Consider the following 20,793-nt stretch of genomic DNA (forward strand, 5'->3'; position numbering starts at 1 on the left):
AAAGTTTGTATCACTCTCTAGTTACTGCCTCAGCTCCTGCTCTGCCACGCAGCTCTCACAGCTGCAGGTCAGAGCAGACCCTCACCACTCCGCGTCCAGACAGCAAATGAATTGCTTCTGTTCTCTGTACCTTGGATATGCTTCTCTTAGGTTTACACGCAATTTATTCCATCTGTTGTCATTCTCTGACACTAGTATGTGGGGCGGACTGCGGGCGGTCTTCCTCTTTTGGCGTGCTTTGCTGTGTAACCGTTGTGCCGAATGCTGCGATTGGGACTTTTTCTGCTGGAACGTCTACCATTGCACTTTTACTTTTTAAGCCCAAAACAGCTCACTGTGGCACTCTATTTGTAAAGTAGTGTCACACTCCTTGATTTCTAAGCTCAAATACAGAGTCAAGAGAAGTCCTCTCAGAATGTTTTGATATACAATTACAGCTTTAAGTCTGTATTATTGAACACCGTAATGTAGGCTTTATTTATGTTAAATGAGCTGTTTTTATGATTTTAAAATTAAATAATAAATATTAAAATGCTTTTATACCTGAGTTCTGTGTCAATGTTGGCTTGCTTTGTTGGGCCATAACTTTATTTACACAAACACTATTGCCTTTATTGTAATTTCTTTGAATTTTCAACTGAGAAAGGCAAAGCCACAGAAAAGCGCAGAAATGGAGATAAATGGGAAATCTTTTTTTATTTTTTGGTACGTTTTAAAAAGAAATATGTATGAACTATTATCAACTGGCCCATCCAGTTTTCTGGGGGCCCACCCACAATCAAAAACCTGGGTGGAGTCAAGTGTTAGAATAAAAGCCCTTGTGAAAGTCTCTGCTGTGCAGTCAAAGTTGCTAGCAGAGACTTATTCTGGGACCCATGCCTGCACCCTGCACAAAGGTAGGCTCGCTCCTACAGAGCCTGTTACATTGAAAAACTCTATTACCTATATGACATGATATTATATTATATTACATTACATTACATGATATCATATATCATATAATATATTATTACGATCAAAGAAGAAACTGTTTGAGTGTAACTTTCACTGGAGCTGAAAGTGAATAGTTTTCATAGCAGTTGTGAGATTGTGATCATATTTTGAAAGTAGTCAGAGTAGTGTTTGTTTTCCACACAGGTTAAAGCTAGGGTAGGCGATTTTCTCCAGATACACTTTTTTAAGTTTTTGGTTGAAATTGTCTTTATGTCCTGACAGAAATTAAGATCTTATGTGCTCTGAAAAAGGAACGAAGAAAATCTGTCGAAAAACGCCTACCCTACCTTTAATAAAACAAAAGTCAATGTTTGTTGTGTTTATTGCTGAGGGTCACCTTGTGTTTGTCCCCTTAGGATATTCAGCAGAATATCACCTGTTCCATCTCCAGCAGTTCACACGCCATAAACTCCACTGTACGTCAATGAAATTAACTGCATACCTGCTTCCCTTCAGCCAATAGATTCTAACCATTTTGGTGGTGACTCCAGGAGCTCCAGCTTCTAATGGCTCACGCCGACCTCCCGACGCACCTGGATCAGCACCAGGACCAGGGAAAAGATGAGCAGAGAGCAGTTACTCAGCCCACACAGCTGCAGAAGGCCAGGAAGCGCTTCCTCAAGGGATTGTCCTACTTTGCAGGAGACATGGAGCCGTTTGGAAAGTGGATGTCAAGTGAGCATGGAAAAACAACAGTAGCTTCCAGATAACAGAAAAAAACACAGGGTAAAGAGCAGTGATGTGCAGTCAGGATACGCAAGGGTGAATTCATATTTTGATTATTTGTTTTAATTATAATATAATAATAAGTTATTTATTTTTCAATTTCCAATAGCCTACAGTACCTATAAGTTTGAAAGTGCTTTTCATAGACCAAATGACTAAACATTGCTATTTCCTGGTACGGCAGAAACGCTGCACAGTCTCACTCCGTTGTAATGCAGGAGGAGGCCACACCCCCTCCCAAAAGCACATTGCTGCTCTGCCTCTGTTTCCATAGCGTGTTTATGTGTTTGCACATGCGCAGTCAGTTCCCCAAGATGAAAAACATTTACATAAAAAGGAGGCTCTCTACGCTGCCTTTGGGCGTAACCGTGTGATGCTAAATGCTATACGTAGGTTCAAAGTGCATTAGTGAAATGATACAATGTGGTTGCTGCTACGTTCTCTAACTAGAAGGATTACACTACAGGCAGGATGACAGCGCTGGAGACGATAAAGAAACTTTCTTTTGAGGAAAAACAACAGCTTTTAAAAGATGAGAGACCAAGACCTAAGTTACCAGACCTTCAGCAAAGGAAAGGTCAGAAAATTGTTCGTATTTTCCACAGTGAAAGGAAGGATTGGCTTTGTGGATGATCCTCACTGAGGCTGTTCTGAGTTGTTGTTGTTGTCTTTTTCTCCGTGTTTCTGTGTTTCCAACACAGACAACAGATGCGCTGCCGTGTCATGAGATATATCTTGTTGGGAGAGTATGGAGGCTATATTGAAAAATTGTTTGTTTCTTTAATGGTGTTTTACAATGTTGACTTTGTTTGATTAACACTTGCCAGCAGAAACATATGAAATTGTCATTGGTGTCGACATCGGTGGTCTGGATTTGCCTACCCTACCCTAGTGCTCACAACACATCACTGGTAAAGAGAGAACATGACGTAAAAGCTCGATCTCAGAAATGCATTATATATGACAGATGGCAACATTTGATTCATGAGCTGCCTGTGGTTATACAATCAGGTTTTGTGGAGTAGAAGCATGAAGGCATTCCAGCTCAGAATAGCAAAAGGTAGAAAAAGAGACAAATGATGAGTGCTTGACATTTTAATGCCTGAAGCATACATCTGTGCCTCACATTTATTAAAGGCTACCTGTAGTGGATGTGTATAATAAAAAAATGTGTTTAATGTATTACTAGTAAATTGTTGATGAGCATGGCCTGTCACTTTAAATATATTTTGCATTCTAGGAATAAGAGGTGCAACAGGTCTGTTTACATTGTGTAAAGTGTAGTTTTTCTGTTCATTCTCAGTGCGAAGCAGCCTTGTGTATCCTCTCCTTCAGTGATAAATGTGCACCATCCAGGATAAAATATCACCTTTCTCAGCAATTACCTTCTTCTTGTAAGCTTCCCTGCACCAATTCAGCATGCAGAATTAGCCCAATGGACAGAGCTGCTGTTACCAGTAGAAACGAGCCATGGCTGAGTAGTTAGGTGTTGGAAGTGCACAAATATGGCTAGCAACTGCTGTGTGAAAGGATATCTGTTCATTGACGGGATGATGTGCCACAAGCGCCGAGAATCACAACTGACTGCAAACTAACAAACGGGTAGGTTCTCCTGAGAGAGTTCATCATTTAGCAACAAGAAATTAAGAGGGAACAATGTGGTAGGGATGTGGTTAGTACCATGACAGCCGCCCATCTTATCCCCTGTAAGCAGAAACGTAGTAGTGGTCTGAACAAGTACGTTAACAAGCTGCATTGAAGAAATTTGTGAAAGAATTCTGTCGGGACTGCATCTGGTTTCAGCTTTGTGCCCATTAGCTTAGCCCACATACCTCTCTCAAAGTAGACCTCGAATGCCACCGAATTTGGTTCGAATGGAAAGATTTTAAGTGTGTATCGCGTACCAATTATATGGGCCCAACGTCTGGCTAATTCTGACGTAGTGTTTTTTTCTTAGAGATGCAAAATAAATATTTGTGCAGGTTATTCTCTAGTTGTTATAGCCCCCATTGGCTTTACCCTCCACCACTGTTCAGAAACTATAGACCAACAGAACATTGCTGCCTACAGCTAACAGGAATCAACAAACATGCATAATATCCTGACCTGACTAATGTGTTTGCACATATTTTGTTAATTGGTAATACATTATACACATTTTTTTGTTATATACATTTCCACTACAGGTGCCCTTTAAACTAAAGCAATGGACGCAAGTGACTGTCCGGTTAGTTCTTACGCTCGTGTCCAAATGACTCCTGGTCGTGTGTTGCCATGCGGAAAGCCTGAGGCGTGCAGGACTGCCTCGCTCGAGGAGCTCATGTCTGTTTTCAACCCCTCTCTGTTCGCACAGAACAGTTCATCCTGCTGCAGATCCTGGACTGGGTTCTGAGGGGAGCGGCACAGGTCATGTTCGTCAACAACCCGCTGAGCGGCCTCATTATTTTTGGCGGCCTTATCCTGCAGAATTACTGGTGGGCGCTGAACGGCTTTGTGGGGACGCTGTTCGCCACCATCTCTGCGCTCATCCTGCAACAAAACAGGTGTGAAAAATCACTTGTGCTGAACAGATGAATAGTAAATGAGTGAAAAGCTGCTCTTTCCTTGAGTTAACCTACCTGTGGCTTCTCAGAGGTGCAATCGCTGCAGGGCTGTACGGTTACAATGGCATCCTGGTGGGTCTGCTGATGGCCGTCTTCTCCAATGCAGGGGATTGGTACTGGTGGCTCCTGCTTCCAAACGCCTTCATGTCCATGATGTGGTAAATCCAAGAAACAGAACAGAAAAAAGAGTAACTAAACCTCAAAACACTTTTTTCTGCTGAAAACATAAAACGTATGAAGTTGTATTGTTGACATTTTAGTCAAAATGGTTAAATTTGCTGTATTTTGTTATAAAAATATGTCTCCCATCTATGGGTTGAAGCCCATCTATTACAATTGAAGTTTGCTATTGACTGAGAATGGTTGGCTTTCCAGGTCATGTTGGCCCTGCCTCTCCTATAAATACTAGCAGCTGTGGACTGACTGACAAGGGCTGCTGTTAGACCTGGGGTCACCATCCTTTGTAAAAGTGCAGCTACTGAATTATCCAAAGGGCTTTGTCAGCGTCAAACTTTTAATGCTGATGTTTTCAATGACCGGGTGGTGGGGGTGGTGCTGTGGGTTGCTCCGCCGGCTCATCTGGGCGCTTTGGCTTTGTTTTCTGGGGCGTGTGGGGTGCCTCTTCTCTTTGGGTGTGGCTTGGTGCTTGTCTCGTCTCTTGGTTGCCTTGGGGGCAGTTACCGCGATGTGCGGGCTCAGGGTGGCCTGCCGCACCGGTGTGGGGGTGGGCACACTGGAGGGGTGCTGGCATCTGTGCCGGGGTTGGGGAGGGGTTGCATGGTGCTTCAGGATGATGCAGTTTGCTGGGGGGGCAGTGGTTGAGGCCGCTGTCGGCTGCTTGGTGGGTCTGTCCTGCTACCTGCTATTGGCTGGGGGCTGTGCGTGCTGGTGGGGGGCTTGTTCCAAAATCCAGGTTGAAGAGGTCCCTCAGGAAACGACCTCGGAATCACCATCTTGTCAGCGTCAAACTTTTAATGCTAGTGTTTCCAATGACCTGGACAACTCAATTTTTTCTTTCATCACCTCAACAGATGACCAGATTTATTAATCAATAACCCTGATGCATGTAAAACGAGGGTACAATGGTCCAGGTAGTTAATGCTCACAAGCCACATGTTGGTGACCCCTGTGTTAGAGAGTGACTGGGCGTGAATTAACTGCTCCAGGAGCCCCGCCCATAATCAAGTCATTTTATGAATTTGGGTCAATGCCGTGATGCCCACATTTTTGGTCTGACTGCATTTTTTAAACACAAGGTTTAAATACATAAAGATAAACCATACACGTAGCTTCTATAAATGCTCTCACTTTGAATAAAAAAAAAAACAAAAAAAAAAAACAATACCCTTTTTATGAAATATCATGCGTTGAAAATCCTTCTCACCCATCATTGATGCATGTCAGCCAAAAGCTTGGGGTTTAGTTACACTTTAAGGGAAACATAATCCATGTCTTTGGATCTAATTGACTGTATACTGTCCTGTTGTCATCAGTCCCATTGTATCCAGTGCTCTGGGCTCCATCAACAGCCGCTGGGACCTGCCCGTCTTCACACTGCCCTTCAACATCCTGGTGTGTCTCCACATGGTCGCCACCGGACACTTCAACCATCACTTCCCCCAAGTGCTGATTCAGCCACGCACGGAGCTACCCAACATCACTTGGGCTGAGATTGATGTGCCAAAGGTAACGCACACGCAAACACACACACACACACACACACACACACACACATACACAGTCAACTAAAAGTTTGCAGGCTCCAGTTAGAGTAAATTGCTTTGCTCAAGGGCCCATAGCAATGACCCACAATAGGGTTCAAACCAGCAACCCTCCAGTTAGAAGTTTTCTTCCATAACCAATTAGGCCACTGCTCCGCTTCTAAACTGATACTTTAATTTAATCAATTCAATTTAAATTGGCTTATTAACTAAAATTACAAATTTATTATGTTAAGGGTCAATTTGACCCATTTCGATTTTTGTGTTGACCAAAGTACTGGTTATCTTTTCTTTTTCTTCATGACGTTTTGTGAGTTTTCCTCATCTAGGGTCATGAACTGGTGTGTAAAATCTGGACACTTTGATGTGTAGTGGAATGTCTGTGTAGAGTTTGTATATAAGATGATGTTGCGAGTCATTTTGACCCGGATGCTTTTTTGTGGGTAAGTAGCTACACAGATCCAAAATAAACATGCGTCTTTGATGTACTTTATTTTGACTGCGCAGTTAATTGTATTTTGATTGCCAGAGACCCAGGTGTGTGTCAAGGAGGGACTTTCTCTCCCTTGTCTTTGTCACTTTTCTCATACCATCTCTTTGACAAACACCAAAAATGAGCTCCAGAAGGTTTACAGCCGGAGAAGCTTTATCACAGATTTTGAACTGGGATAGTGATGCAGAGGAAGAGATTTCAGAGAGCGAGGATCTTTCAGAGAGCCAGGACAATGTAATTAATGATCCAGATTGTCAATTTTTTGACAATGAGGAGGATTCAGAAGACTAGCCTGCCATTGGATGAAAGCCAAGGAATGCAGCAATCAGGGGAAATGGGCATCTAAAGATGGCAATATAAAATGATCAACATCACCACACCAAAGCCGAGGTAAACTGTCATCTTCCAATGTCATCAAAATGACTCTGTCCTACAAGATTTGCTGTCACGAGTTGATGATATTCAGTCAACTCTTCAGCTCTTCATATCCCCACCAACAGAAAAGATTACACTGGATCAGACTGACTTGCATGCTTACAATAGAATTCTGGTATTAGCTGGAGTGTAAAGGTCAAAGGGAGAAGCCACTGCAAGTCTATGGGATGAAGAGTATGGAATGGTAAATGGACTTGATTTATATAGCGCTTTATCCCGACACTGAAGTAGTCCCAAAGCGCTTTACATATTAGCTCATTCACCCATTCATACTCACATTCACACACCAATGGGACTGAGCTGCCATGCAAAGTGCTAGTCGACTAATGGGAGCAACTTAGGGTTCAGTGTCTTGCCCAAGGACACTTTGACAGGTATAGACTGGGAGTGAACCCCCAACCTCTTGATCAGAAGAAGACCACCTGAGCCACGGAAGGCCAATCTTTCTGGAGACATTTCACATGATATGATCCGATTTGACAACCGTGACACCAGAACTGGAAAGAGACAAACTAGCTGCAATAAGAGATGTATGGGATAAATGGGTTGAAATTCTACCTTTGTTGCACAATCCTGGTCCCCATGTTAATGTAGATGAGCGCTTTCTTCCATTCAGGGGGTGCTGCCCTTTCAGACAGTACATGCCCAACAAGCCTGCCAAGTATGGCATCGAAATGTGGGCAGCTTGTGAAGCAAAATCTAGCTATGTATGGAATATGCAAGTGTATACTAGAAAGCTAACTGGAGGAGCATCTGAGAAGAATCAGGGGATGCGTGTGGAGCTGGAGATGAGTGAAGGGTTGCAAGGTCATAACATTACATGTGACAACTTCTTTACATCCTACCGCTTTGGAGATGAACTTCAGAATTAAAAGCTGATGATGTTGGGGACAGTCAGAAGAAATAAGCCAGAACTTCCCAGTAAAATTCTGAAGATGCAGGGCAGATCAATATTTGTTTTCACTGAGAAAGCAGTTGTTTCATACTGTCCAAAGAGAAAGAAGAATATTCTTGTAATGAGCACAATGCACACCAATGCATATCTGAGCACAAGATTAGAAAAATGATCCACCAAAGAAGGAGTTGACAATCTTAATAGACAATAGTTCCTGAATATAGTGTTGAAATTAAAAATATATTGTTATGTCTCTTTTCTAAATGTTCATATAATCTAAGATAAAGTTTTTATTTGTTTAACCTATGTTTTGGCTGTTTTGAGTGGATTTACACAGTATGGGTCAAAATGACCCGCAGCATAATCAATGTAATTTTTTTTCAACATAATACAAGGGCTAGAGTAGGGTGACTATATACGTCCGGTTCTACCCGGACATGTCCTCTTTTCACGTCTTGTTCAGACCATCCGACCGGATTTGGAAAATTCATTAAAATGTCCTGATTTCCCTGGGACCCTGAACGCATTCTGGAACAACAGTTCATTTAAAAGATCATAACTCTGCTAATATTTGCTCTGAGAAAATTCACCTGCTTCTGAAAGCTAAGGAGTTGTGCCATGTTACAGTAATCTTACACACATTAAAATTCATAAAGGTGTTTTTTCACGACATTGTCCGACAAGCGACACCAGAGAGAAGAGAAAGACTTAAGTCCATGACGGATTAAAAGAGACCAAATAAAAATAATTTAGCAATAAGACTCTCCTGGATGATAAAACCTCCATAGAGGTTCAGAGAGGGATTTGAAAACCAAGGACCCACTGGGAGAGACTTAGAATGTAGGAAGTTAAGGGTAAAATAAGTACAATTTCTGGAAGAATAAATGCTGTTCTGCTTTTCAGTTACTCTTGTGTAGATTCAAGAAAATGTGGAGTACTTTTTGAGTATGCCAAGGTCGGCCCAAGTGTCATTTTTTTGGAAATCAAAATATGGTCAACATAACCAAGAGAAGGCGGGGCGCGCAGAATTGATGCATTTTCACTCAAATGAGAATAGCACGTTGTGGACTGCCGAAAGCAGAAATCTGAGTGAAACTCACTCAGAACTTGGAGTTTCTTCAACAACTGCAGGAATACAGTTTTTAGAGTGAACGAACAAAGTGTGTCTGTGAATCCTTCAGCTCTTCATGTCAGTCCCTGTGGGGGTGGGACAAGTCTACGGTTGTGACAATCCATGGACGGGAGGGATCTTCATCATCTCCCTCTTCATCTCGTCCCCAGTCACCTGTGCTCACGCTGTGCTGGGATCAGCGGTGGGAATGGTTTCAGGTGGGCTCACTGAGTGCCTCATAGTGCTCACGTGACCGAGCTCAGCTCCACTTCATTTGGTGCATGTGTTGCTGTGCTTTGCAGGTCTGGCCCTGGCGGCTCCGTTTGGAGACATTTACTTTGGCCTGTGGGGATATAACTGTGTGCTGGCCTGCATTGCTGTGGGAGGAATGTTCTACGCTCTCACGTGGCAGGTGCATCTGCTGGCAATTGTTTGTGGTGAGCGAGCAAAGACTTTACTCTGACCTAAATCTGATCCGTGAATGCACGTACCCTTTGCTCTTTGGTTTTTCCATTTTAAAACCAAATCAAAATAACAAATAAACAGTATGGTTAGTTTTGGTTTACAAACTTAAAACCAAAACAGAAATACCGAAAAATCTAAAACCAGACAGTTTTGAAATTAAATCTTGTTCTGTTTGTGTGATATTTGAATATTTATGGGGAAACTATGGACAAGAACTTGATGTTTTAAGCTCACCACACAGAGGGGTCCCACAGACGGGGGTGGACTTTTACTCCTAGACAAAAAAGGAGTAAAGCATTAATTACATTACTGATGAACCGGTGAATTGAAATGTTATTAACCCGTTGACTGCCAGCCATTTTCAAAACATACTGTATACCCCCCTCACTGCCAGCCATTTTCAAAACATACTGTATACCCCCCTCACTGCCAGCCATTTTCAAAACATACTGTATACCCCCCTCACTGCCAGCTATTTTCGAGCATTTGACTGATATTTTAAAACCCACAGAACATGTTTTACTATGACTATGTAAAATTTGAAATCAGATTTTGTTTCAAGCTTGTTTTGTTCTTTCGTAGTTAGCAGTTGAATATATGTAGGTTTCACAGAAAATACCAATTTTTGACCCGGAAGCTGAGAAATCAGGCTTTTTGTGAAAAAGAAAAGTTATTACAAAAGTGTCAAATCGTTGAAGTTCTAACATCTTTTCCTCACACCAGCCTCACAGTCTGTATTCAGTCACCAGTTTATCTGGATACTATATGGACTGTAACACTGTTCTGTAAAGTTGGCAGATATTCACAGATTCGTACTTCCAGCATCAATAACTCTTTAACGAAACATTATTGATGCACAAATTATGCCTCTTTACCATCAGTGTGAGGTGGACAACATGATACAAGATCATTTTTATCAAAGGTAGCAGATTACAAGTTTGCCCCCGCTTGTGGTTCCACTCTGTGTGGTGAGCTTAAAACATGAAGCTCTTGTCCATAGTTTTCCTGGAAATACCCAAATATCAGAATCAGTAATACTTTATTTATTATTTATTTATTAAAATTAAATCTTGTTCCGTTTTCCTGATCTGATTCTGATCACACAAACACAACAAAATTTAATTTCAAAACAGAAAAACACCCTGCTTGTATGGTTTTTGATTTTTCTGCATTTCTGTATTGGTTTTAAGTCAGTAAAACAAAATAACCACACTGTATATTTGTTATTTCGACTTGGTTTTTAAAACAGAATAACTAAAGAGCAAAAGGTACACAGATTTCCGTACAATGCACTGAGGTTAACCTCATGTTTCCTGCAGCTTTTTTCTGCGCATACCTCGGTTCAGCCATCGCCAACGTCATGTCCAGGGTAAATACTCATGTTTCAATCACTTATATTAGTTTCTCATACAGACATTAAACATCTAGTATCATTTTTCCCCCCACAGTTTGGACTGCCGGCCTGCACTTGGCCCTTCTGTCTCTCTGCGCTCACCTTCCTGCTGCTAACCACAGAAACCAAACGCATCCTCAAGCTGCCGCTGGCCAAGGTCATGTACCCTGAGAAAAACTTGGCCTACTACTGGAAGCTGAAGAAACAAGAGAAAAGGGAGAAAGCAGAGGCAGAAAAGAAGGAAAAGGAAGAGCAGGATCGAGCTGCGAAGGAAGAAATGTTTCTCAATGAGAAAGAGCAGCTGAGGCTGGAGCTGGAAAGAATGAAGGAGAGCAAAAACAGACAGCTCGAGGAAGAAAAGATGACTGATGACCACATAAGCATCCAAGTCTGCCCTCCACACGCTGCTGAGTCAGAGTAATAAGAAGAAGAATCACATGATGAGAGAAACTTAACATGTTGGGACATTTTAGATGAAGCCACTGTGAGGAAACCTTTTTGTCCTTGTGCAGCTGCTCGTATGATCTGACCACTGATTGCACTGTAATGAATTTATATTTTTGTACCTATCCTATTTAAATCAGATTGCTTTTGCTTTGATTTTTAAACGATGTGTGAGTTATGTTGACAATAGAATAAAGCCACTGACTCAACCATTCTGTGACTACGCCTAATTTTAACATGTACATTTAATCAACCTCTAGTACAGTGGTTCTCAACCTTTTCAGGCCGTGACCCCAAAAATAAAGGTTCCAGAGACCATGGACCCCCACTGTACCTGAAGGTGGCTAAACACAGGCATGAACATTGAAGAACAGTCATATGGAGACAGGACCATCTATAAGAGGGAATAGAGGGGAGAGAATTTTGGGGTCCATCCATAAAGTCAGCAAAATGATGGTCCATTGTTCTATGAATCTGTGATAACCACATTTATTTATTCATCTGAATAATATCCACTGTTATCCAGGAAGTTTATTATTACTTTTGCCATATAGTCATCTTAAAGACTAGTACAGTGCCTGTCAGAAGTATGTATTCATGTGTAGAGTTGTCAATTATGGCCAAATGTAAAAAGTATGTGTTTGAAGGCTAGATATACAAACAGGTGTTCATACTCTTTAGTGTTATAAAGGGCAATATTTGCGGGTGCAAAGTAAAGTAGCATGTGCGATTTTCCTGCTTTAATTCTATGGACATGCGTATGATAAATTCATAAATAAAATTTGCACATTAAATGGTGACCCACTTTTTTTTTTTAGAATTCAACCAACCAAATTTAGTTATTCAAAAATCGCTGTTGAAAAAAAACATATTTATAATCTTTTTAAAAACTTAATTTTCCTGTGCAACTTTTTAAAAATAAAAAGCAATTCCAACACGAGAGACATTAAGTATTTATTTATTTTTGACATGCTGTCCGTGAACCACTTTTGGGTCCCGAACCACCAGTTGAGAATTACTGCTCTAGACAATCAGTCCTTCCTAATAAATAAATGTGATTTCCTCCCTCAGGACTGAAATGAGTGAATATAATAAAGTTAAATCATTGTTTAATTTGAAAATCATCAGGTCCAGAAACACAGGCCAGGTGTTGTTCTGGCAGTAAGAGAGACAAAAATGTCATGGAATAAAATTTTTAAAGCGCCTTTTTCTAAATAAATGGGCCAATAATATCACATGAACACAAACAACTATAATTAACCTAAATATTGAATAAAAGAATGATGAATCAGCGTTAAGAAGCACGGACAATTGACTGTTACGCAGCACATCTGTCCCTCTCTGAGTGACAGCTGTCAAATCTGCCATGTTTCAGCACCAAATGTTAAGAGACACTCATATATTGCGTATTCAGTGAGTGTGGGGTTGCGGTGCCTGGCTGGGGGTGCTTAGGTTCGCCTGCCTATCGGTCCGTGGCTGGTGGGGTGGCCCTACTTGGGCGGTTGGTGGCGTCCTCTCTCGTCGGGAGGGACCGCCTCCCTGTGGAGGGTGCTGTATCGTGGTGCCGTGCGGGCCTGGTGTGGGCGCTGGCCTCTGTCCTGCTCAGCCGCCCCCTGCTTTAGTGGGGCGGGCCACTCTGGGCTGGCGGGCGGCAGGGGTCGCCCCCTGCACTCGATGTGGCTGGTGTGGGTGGGGGGTCCCGCCGTGCACCGTGTGGCCGGCGTGGTTCGGGGGGTGCCGTGGGATGGGTCTCCGGCTGTGCTGCTTGGAGCGTCCCTGGGGCCCGCAGTGCTGTGTGCCCGTCTGCGCCGTCGACCCTCTCCGGTGCCCCGCCATGTGGACGGGCCGGGCTCATACCAGACAGGCCTCCTACATAGACACTTCACTTCACTCACTCCCAGCTGGTCCGGCTCACTAGGGTTAGTGAACTAACCCACTTGGTGCTGGATGGTGGGGCTAGGGGTGGAGGGGGTGGCCACCTGTACTACCAAGCAGTGGCGCGGGGGCGGCACTCTCACCTCTGGTTGCCCTACTAATCCCTCCAATTTTATTTACACCTCAACACACCACCCCCGGAGGGTGGTACCACCACTTCCACCCTCCAGAGCTATTGCACCACATACACATATATACACATAGGTTGGATGGGGAGCACCGCTCCCCTCCATCCACCTTTTTTAATAGCACTTCATACATTCACTAAACACACATTCACTAAGGGGATAGAGATTCCCCAATGGAGAGGCACCATAACAGGGTGGTAGGTAGTTTCACACATTTGGGTGGGGGCCCGGCTGGGCCATCAAGGGTGGATGGGCGGGGGGCCTTGGGGTTGGGGATTGGGTTCGGTGGCGGGATGCGCTGGGTCCTCGGCTCCTTGGGGCTTTCTCTGATGTGTGTGTGGGGTGCGGTGGCTGCTTCTCGGCCTGGGATCTTGGGGGCATCTGGAGGGCTGCTCGGCCGTGGGGGGTGGCCTGGGGCTCCTTGGCACCCATTCTTTCTGCTGGCCTGGCTTCATCTGCAGGCCCGGGGCGGCTCCTGGGTTTGCAGTAGCGGTTTTTGCACATACACTGGTCTACGATGCACTGGCATGAAAAAAAATATATTGTGTATTCAGCAGTGTTGGGAATGTTACTAAAGTAATTAGTTATACTTACTCACTACTTGTTCCAAAAAGTAACTAAGTAATTGAATTACTCTATAATAAAACTCATTACCAAGGAAAGTAACTATTTGCGTTACTGTTAAGGTGCTATATGTCAAAGAATTCAGATTTCTTTGATGCGTGTGGAGTTGAGGTGCTTCATTAAATGTGAGTTGCTTATAACAGAGGTTGACAAAGTCGTCACTCCTGGACATAATGAACACTTCACATGCACGTTCTTGTCTTTGACCACAATTAATTTAAAGTTGTGTTTGTATCGTCACCTTAAAAATGACAACTTTTCAGACTGCTCCACGCTCACCATCTCTGCTGTTTCATCAAATCTGGAGTGGCTGTGTGTGGCGCGTGTGCTGGCACATGTCTAAAAACACTGGCTCTGATAGGCTACCATGAAACCTGACGCCGCCTTAGCCAATCATAATCGCTCACCTTGTTTTTAACCCGCTGTTACACTCCGAGTGCCCAAAAGACCCCTGGCCAGCAACAAATGGTCAAATATGCACAAAAAGACAGTTTAGTTTGAGCAGTTTATTCGTCGTTACAACAGGAAGAACACTTCCCGGGTGGGGAAGGTGAGGGCTGGGAGGTTTGTGCCAAATAAATGAAACAAACCAGGCCATATCAAACTCTAACTACAATATGAAAAAGAACAAACTAAATACCTGTATGACTAACTAAAGAAGAGGCCAAAACGTACATAGGGTGGCACTCACCACTTACCTAGTGTTTATAGACAGGCAAATTCCTAGGTGTGTAAAATGTAAGAGGTACCTCGTCTTACCTAACCCTACACCTTACCACCACACCGAGAACAAAACAAAAGTCAACACGTAGGCCACCACGTGGCACAGCTCTCTCCAGACCTCCTCTTCCTCCAGACTGCTCTCTCTCCTGGAAAGTGCTTGATTGAGCCCTTATATACACTGCAGGGCTGCTAACGAGGCCAGGTTAGCACAGCAGCTGATTAGCCTGCTGAAACACAAGAGGAGGATCAAAATAGTGCAGAGTTTACCTGCACGTAACAATGTAGAACGTCATAAATAATAACACTGCTTCATTTGAGCTACTTTACTCTCTCATTCTTTAAGTAACAGGAGGTGCTGAACATTTCAAGCTGCATTTTGGATTTCATCAGTTCATGTTTTGGTACTGCAGCAAAAATGAAGCAGATTGTATATGTTACACACATTGTGGTTGGTGTGAATCTGGAGACGTTCTATATATTTAATTCATTATATAACAATAAACAAACATTTTCTATCCAGACCAGCCCACTACATTATCAGTGACACCATGTGGAAGCTGTTATTAAGTCAGTGATGCTCAACGTGGGGTTCTGTATGTCTCAATTTTAATTATTATTCTTACAGAAAACCTTAAAAGGGGGAAAGTTTTAATCCCCTTTTTACCTATTTCCTTTGACCATTTTGCAACTTCTTTCCTGGTCGTTTTTCATACTTTAGCTACCTATTGCCAATAAATATCCATTGTTTCCCTATTTTTGTTTATTTTTGCAAGTTCTTTTTGACACTTTTATCCCATTTTTGTCTTTTCTTTAAGTTTTTGGCCACTTTTCCTCCAAAATAAGCTAACTTTCCCAATAAATACCACTTTATTCATTTTTTTCTTACATTTTTGCCCTTTTTAACGATTGTTTGTTACATTTTGCCCATTTAAGCTACCCTTTGACGTTACCATTTGGTTCCTCTTTATTTGCCATTTTTGGCCACTCTTAACTGCTTTTGGCCTATTTTAATCACTTTTCACTCCTTGCCACGTTTTTGCCACTTTTAGACCATTTTTGGCCACCTGTAACCATGTCTGCCTCCACTCATTTGTAAGAAAAAAAAAACAAAAAACGTAGTGGACCGGACTGGCCCATCGAGACGATGTCCAGTATGCCAGATGGCCAGTCCCCCTCTACCCACAAACCAACAGTAGTGACCCTGGGAATGAGGCGTTAGTGTTTGTAACTGAGAACACTTACATCGCCCCCTGGTGATGGCTGGAGGTCACACAGGTCCTGTCTCATCACCCAGATGGGTTCTTTTGGCTCGTCGGGGGTGTAAGGAGATCTGACTTCTCTGGTCTTCACCTCCTCTATGGCCTCCTTTATGTCTTTGATAGCTAGTGATATGGCGTCTCTTTTCTCCTGACTGCTCCTGTCTGCTGTAGAATCCTCTGAGCTTCCCTCAGTCTGCCTCTCAGTGTTGTTTATAACACTCTGTGCACTGAGACTGTCTCTGAGCTCTGCATCAGCACCACCAGAACCACTGGTACCACTGGTGTCATTTTCCTCCTGCTCACAGCTGTCAGACCGAGGATACGGCGCAAACTCCGCCTCCTTCTCCGGGCTGTCAGACTCTCCGTCCGAGCGCTCGTCGTAGTGTCTCAGACGGGTTCCCACTGCCTCCTGCTGCTGGTAGTCTGCACCCACACCCACAGCTCGACCCTGCAGAAGGACAGACTGGTTCTCCTCAGACCCACACGTGTTGGACGGGACGGTTGCAGGTGGGTCACAGATCTCCTCGTAAACGTGCTCTGAGAGGGAGTAGATGTCGTAGGGCTCGGCTCGGAGTACGCTTCCAGCATCAGCATCAGCGGGGTACACGTAGTTGGACCTATCTGATCTGAAACAACGTGCGAGAGTTGTTGACATTTTTGGCAATAATTTCAGAAAAGTATTGCTGTCTTGCTTTGAACAAGCCATCATTGAATTTTCGCAGACTTATTTTGTATAGCTCTAGATGAATTTGGAGTTTTGTTGATCTCCATTTACGCTCAGCTCTTCTACAGTCAGATTTCAAATTCTGCATTATCTCAGTCCTCCTCCAAGGTGTTTTCTGTGTGTTTGGTTTTCTCTTAGTTTTGATTGGAGCCACCACATCTATGACATTACAGACTTTTGTATTAAACTCATCCAAAAAATCATCAACTGTGTCACCACTTAATGTTGGTGTCATTGCAATGGCTTCCATAACCTGTGCACTTGTGTCATTTATGTACCTTTTCTTTAAACACACAGAAGTAGGGGGACCAGATGTTACACTTATTGAAATAAATAAAGTCTTGTGGTGCACTTTCATTGAGAATAGTATTACTGATACCATCATTCAACCACATTTCATTAAGAAATAAAAAGTGATGTGTCAAAATAATATCATTAATTAGTAGTGACTTGTTAACAAGAGATCTAACATTAAGAAGAGCTAATTTTAAAGACTTCACTGGAGACACTGGTGGACTTTTTGGATGACATGTTATAGGAGTCAAATTTTTATCTCTATAAAGCTTTTTGCTTTTATTTAATTTCACAATTTTACCTGTGTTACCTGTCACCACAGGAATTAAAGAAGCTACATTAACTCCACAAGGCCCTGACTTTTTCTGGTTGTTCCTAAAAATAGAGCTATTGCAGTCCGGACCCAGCACACATCAGACCTGTGTCGCTCTAATTTGAACACAGCTGGCCTGAGGAGAAGAGTGATCCTGGGCCTGGTATCGTCGAGGAGGGATGGGTGGTGCAGATTGGTTCATTAGAGGAGATAAGATGGGACCATGGTGGGGTAAAGGGTGGGGTGTCAGTCTTGTGCCAGCCAGAACCAGCTCGTTCATCTGGGCAGTTAAATCCAGGAAGGCAGGGGTAGGAGAGAAGCTGGATGAGGTGGAAGTAGGTGAATTTTGGGGTGAAGCAGGTGGGTTCTCAGATGTGGGGGTTGGGTTGACCTCTTCATTTTGGTGATTTTTATTTCTTGCTGGAAGCTCATCGACTCCATGTTCTTTCCTTGTTGTTTTGTTCTTCGATGGTACATGTTGTCCTCTGTCTTTATCAGAACTGATAACAGTGTGACTGGTGAAGTAAAACAAGTTGGATGTGAAGAGTTTTACTCCAGCCTTGTTTAGACACAGTCCATCTGCTCTAAAAAGATGACGACGTTCCCAAAAAATAGGAAAATGTTCTATAAAATTTAGTGAAAGGGCAGCACAAGCCGAAGACAAAAATTTGTCCAGAGAGTAAATCCTTGAGAATTTCAGATCTCCTTTGCGGACTGGAGGTATCAGGCCACTGATGAACACTTTAGGCTGCAAACAGCTCACAGTTTTTAGCATTCCAGCTTTAACACCTCAGACTCCTCCTTGGCTAAATCATTTAACCCAAAATGAATCACAACATTTTTCAAATTTAGCGTTATAGTAATTAACTAGTAGGAATTATACCACTCTTTCATAAAGACTGCCTTTTTCATCTACTTTAATTTACTGTAAGAGCTCACACTCATCTTCCACTCACAAATCAACATGAATCCAAAATAAGTGGGATTTTATGAAATTGCTACATTTCAAGAAGAAAAGAAATAAAACTACTGTACATAATGTTGTAGACATACACATGTACAATCATACAAAGCATTCCTAGGTGAATGAAATATGTTGACTGAAACATAATGAGGCTAAAAATGTCTTGAACCACAGAGTCTGTTTTATGTCAGGTATAATCTGATAATATGTCTGCATATCATAAAATATGGGTTTTAGATGATTTAAAGTTGATCAAGGCATATTATTGCATTGATAACTTACATGCAGTGTTGGGTAAGTTACTTTGTTACAAAAAACTAGTTATTTTCACATTCAGTGCAAATTAGTCTGGAAGATACATGTAAAATAAATACATGTTTAAAAATAATTGAGGATATTTTTCTGCCTCAGCCTGTTTTGTATTTTTGTTATTTTATGTCTTAATGGAGTCATTTTGTGTTTGAGTTGTTTATTGTGCGATCTTAGTATTTATCATGAAATAAGCTCACAGGAAATGAACCTATGACATCATCAACAGTCGGCCTATGATGTGTATGTTCTGTGATGTCATTGAGGCGATGATGCTACTGGTTCTTTCATTGCCTTTTATGCTCATTTAGTCCTAATTTATCTGTCACCATGTTTGGCTGTGTGAGGGAAATTTTCAAAAAATACATTAATAGTAATAATAATGAATCATTTCTACAAAAGGGCTTTTTTGAAAACTAAAAGACACTTAAAGAAGTTTGTCCAAAAGTTCAAAAAGGACAAATCCAAAGCTGGGAAGTGGAGCTGCATCCCACAGCAGATACCACAGCAGGAGGATGATGAGCACTATGAGGGAGACATTGAAAACAAAGAAATATTCAGTCAGGACAAAATCTCGTTTCCAGACTTGTCAATCACATCTTCAGACTCATCAGAGTTTGGTTGTGGTCAGACCATCATAAATCCAAAGAGTTGGAACTGGGAAACTATACCGTCTTTCCCTTCATCTTCCTCTGGTTCAAACTCAAATCTATCTTTTGTATACTTGACTGACCTTGAAGTGCTGGAATATTCTTGTCATCACCCTGATGCCATAAAAACAACATTCCACCGCAATTCAGCTGTCCTAAGCAGCAGCGAGGAGTTCACAATCAGGTACAAAGAAGAGGAACTGCTCGGTGAAGGTGGATATTCACAGGTTTATGCTGGAGAACGTCGGTCCACTTCTACACCTGTGGCCATTAAACATATCCGCAAGAAGAACGTGCAGTTTGTGAAAGTGAACTGTCAGGGTAATGTTTATGATGAGATCTTGGAGGTGTTCCTCATGGAGCAGGCGGCCGGTCGTCTCTGTGACGGCAGCTTTGAAAACCCCGCCGTGATTGGCCTCATGGACACCTTTCACCTGGAGACGGAGGTGATTATCGTCATGGAACGACCGCCGGACACAGTGGACGGGCAGATTTACTTACTTGAAGTACAATATATACCAGAGGACCAGATCAAGGTCATCTTCAAACAGATCATCAACGCCGCATTGCTAATGCACAAAAATGGCGTCTTCCACCGGGACTTGAAGCTGACTAACATCCTGGTTAAAAGGAACAAAGGAACTCCTGAGATCAGAGTCATCGACTTCGGCTGTGGGAATTTCGTAGAAAACGAGCCCTTCAGTGAGTTCAATGGAACTCCAGAATTTGCACCACCAGAAGTTTATCGTGAGGAAACTTACATGGCCGAGGCTAAGACGGTATGGCAAATCGGAGCCATGCTGTATATGACCTGTACCAGGGACAGTTTTGAAACATCGGTGTACATGAAAGAAGGCAACGAGGTGCTGGAAAATGTATCGATGGAATGCAATGACTTCTTGAACCAGTGTCTGGCCTTGGACCCAAATCAACGTCCAACCTTAGAAGATCTACTTCTACATCCCTGGCTGGAGTTAACTGGTCCACACGAACCTAAAAGTTGTTGACAACATGGCGGACACTGCGGGTGCTCCGTAGACTCATTAGTCTGTTGTTTGTAGTGATGCACAGAGAAAACAAGTAACTGGAACAGAGAACGAGCAAACACTGCACTCAGTGCGCACTTGTCTGGATATAAAGCAGTGGATTGAGCGGTTGTTGTTCCAATCTGTTCCTCCCTCCCCGACAAAATCGGCATCCACCAGCAGCCGGGAGTGTGCATGCATTCAGCGTTCAGCGAAGGCGAAATAAAGTTATTCTTATACCATAATCTATGTTGTTGGACTTTTAAATGCTTTTCATCCTTATGTATCATTTGATTATATCCTACCTGTGTCAAACTTAGTGATTTACAACTGACAGCAAGTCTATCCCTCCATGTTAAAGTGTATTTCACATATTAAAGCACATGTATCCAGTGTTGTATCATATATCATGTATGTTACACTCCGAGTGCCCAAAAGACCCCTGGCCAGCAACAAACAGTCAAATATGCACAAAAAGACAGTTTAGTTTGAGCAGTTTATTTGTCGTTACAACAGGATGAACACTTCCCGGGTGGGGAAGGTGAGGGCTGGGAGGTTTGTGCCAA

At 42.6% G+C, this 20,793-nt stretch overlaps 2 protein-coding genes across 3 annotated transcripts; both read left to right on the top strand.

Moving 5' to 3' along the window:
• Window positions 1-810: 810 nt before the first annotated feature.
• Window positions 811-11,492, top strand: slc14a2 (solute carrier family 14 member 2). 2 transcript variants are annotated; one of them, XM_028457886.1, is made up of 10 exons: window positions 823-896; window positions 1,350-1,409; window positions 1,485-1,668; window positions 4,073-4,262; window positions 4,352-4,480; window positions 5,816-6,008; window positions 9,048-9,195; window positions 9,280-9,414; window positions 10,762-10,811; window positions 10,891-11,492. In XM_028457886.1, exons 1-10 carry the CDS (start codon window positions 876-878, stop codon window positions 11,254-11,256), a joined length of 1,476 nt encoding a protein of 491 aa, XP_028313687.1. In that variant the 5' UTR covers window positions 823-875; the 3' UTR covers window positions 11,257-11,492. The 2 variants fall into 2 exon arrangements, with proteins under 2 accessions (XP_028313688.1, XP_028313687.1); XM_028457887.1 differs by lacking the exon at window positions 1,350-1,409 and having other exon boundaries at window positions 811-896; window positions 1,450-1,668.
• A 7,388-nt stretch (window positions 11,493-18,880) lies between these two features.
• Window positions 18,881-20,379, top strand: LOC114470162 (serine/threonine-protein kinase pim-1-like). The gene has a single exon (XM_028458180.1). The coding sequence runs from the start codon at window positions 18,935-18,937 to the stop codon at window positions 20,207-20,209; it is 1,275 nt and encodes a 424-aa protein (XP_028313981.1). The 5' UTR covers window positions 18,881-18,934; the 3' UTR covers window positions 20,210-20,379.
• Window positions 20,380-20,793: the final 414 nt, after the last annotated feature.

Source organism: Gouania willdenowi, chromosome 9 (genome assembly GCF_900634775.1).
Source record: "Gouania willdenowi chromosome 9, fGouWil2.1, whole genome shotgun sequence".
Taxonomy (NCBI): domain Eukaryota; kingdom Metazoa; phylum Chordata; class Actinopteri; order Blenniiformes; family Gobiesocidae; genus Gouania; species Gouania willdenowi.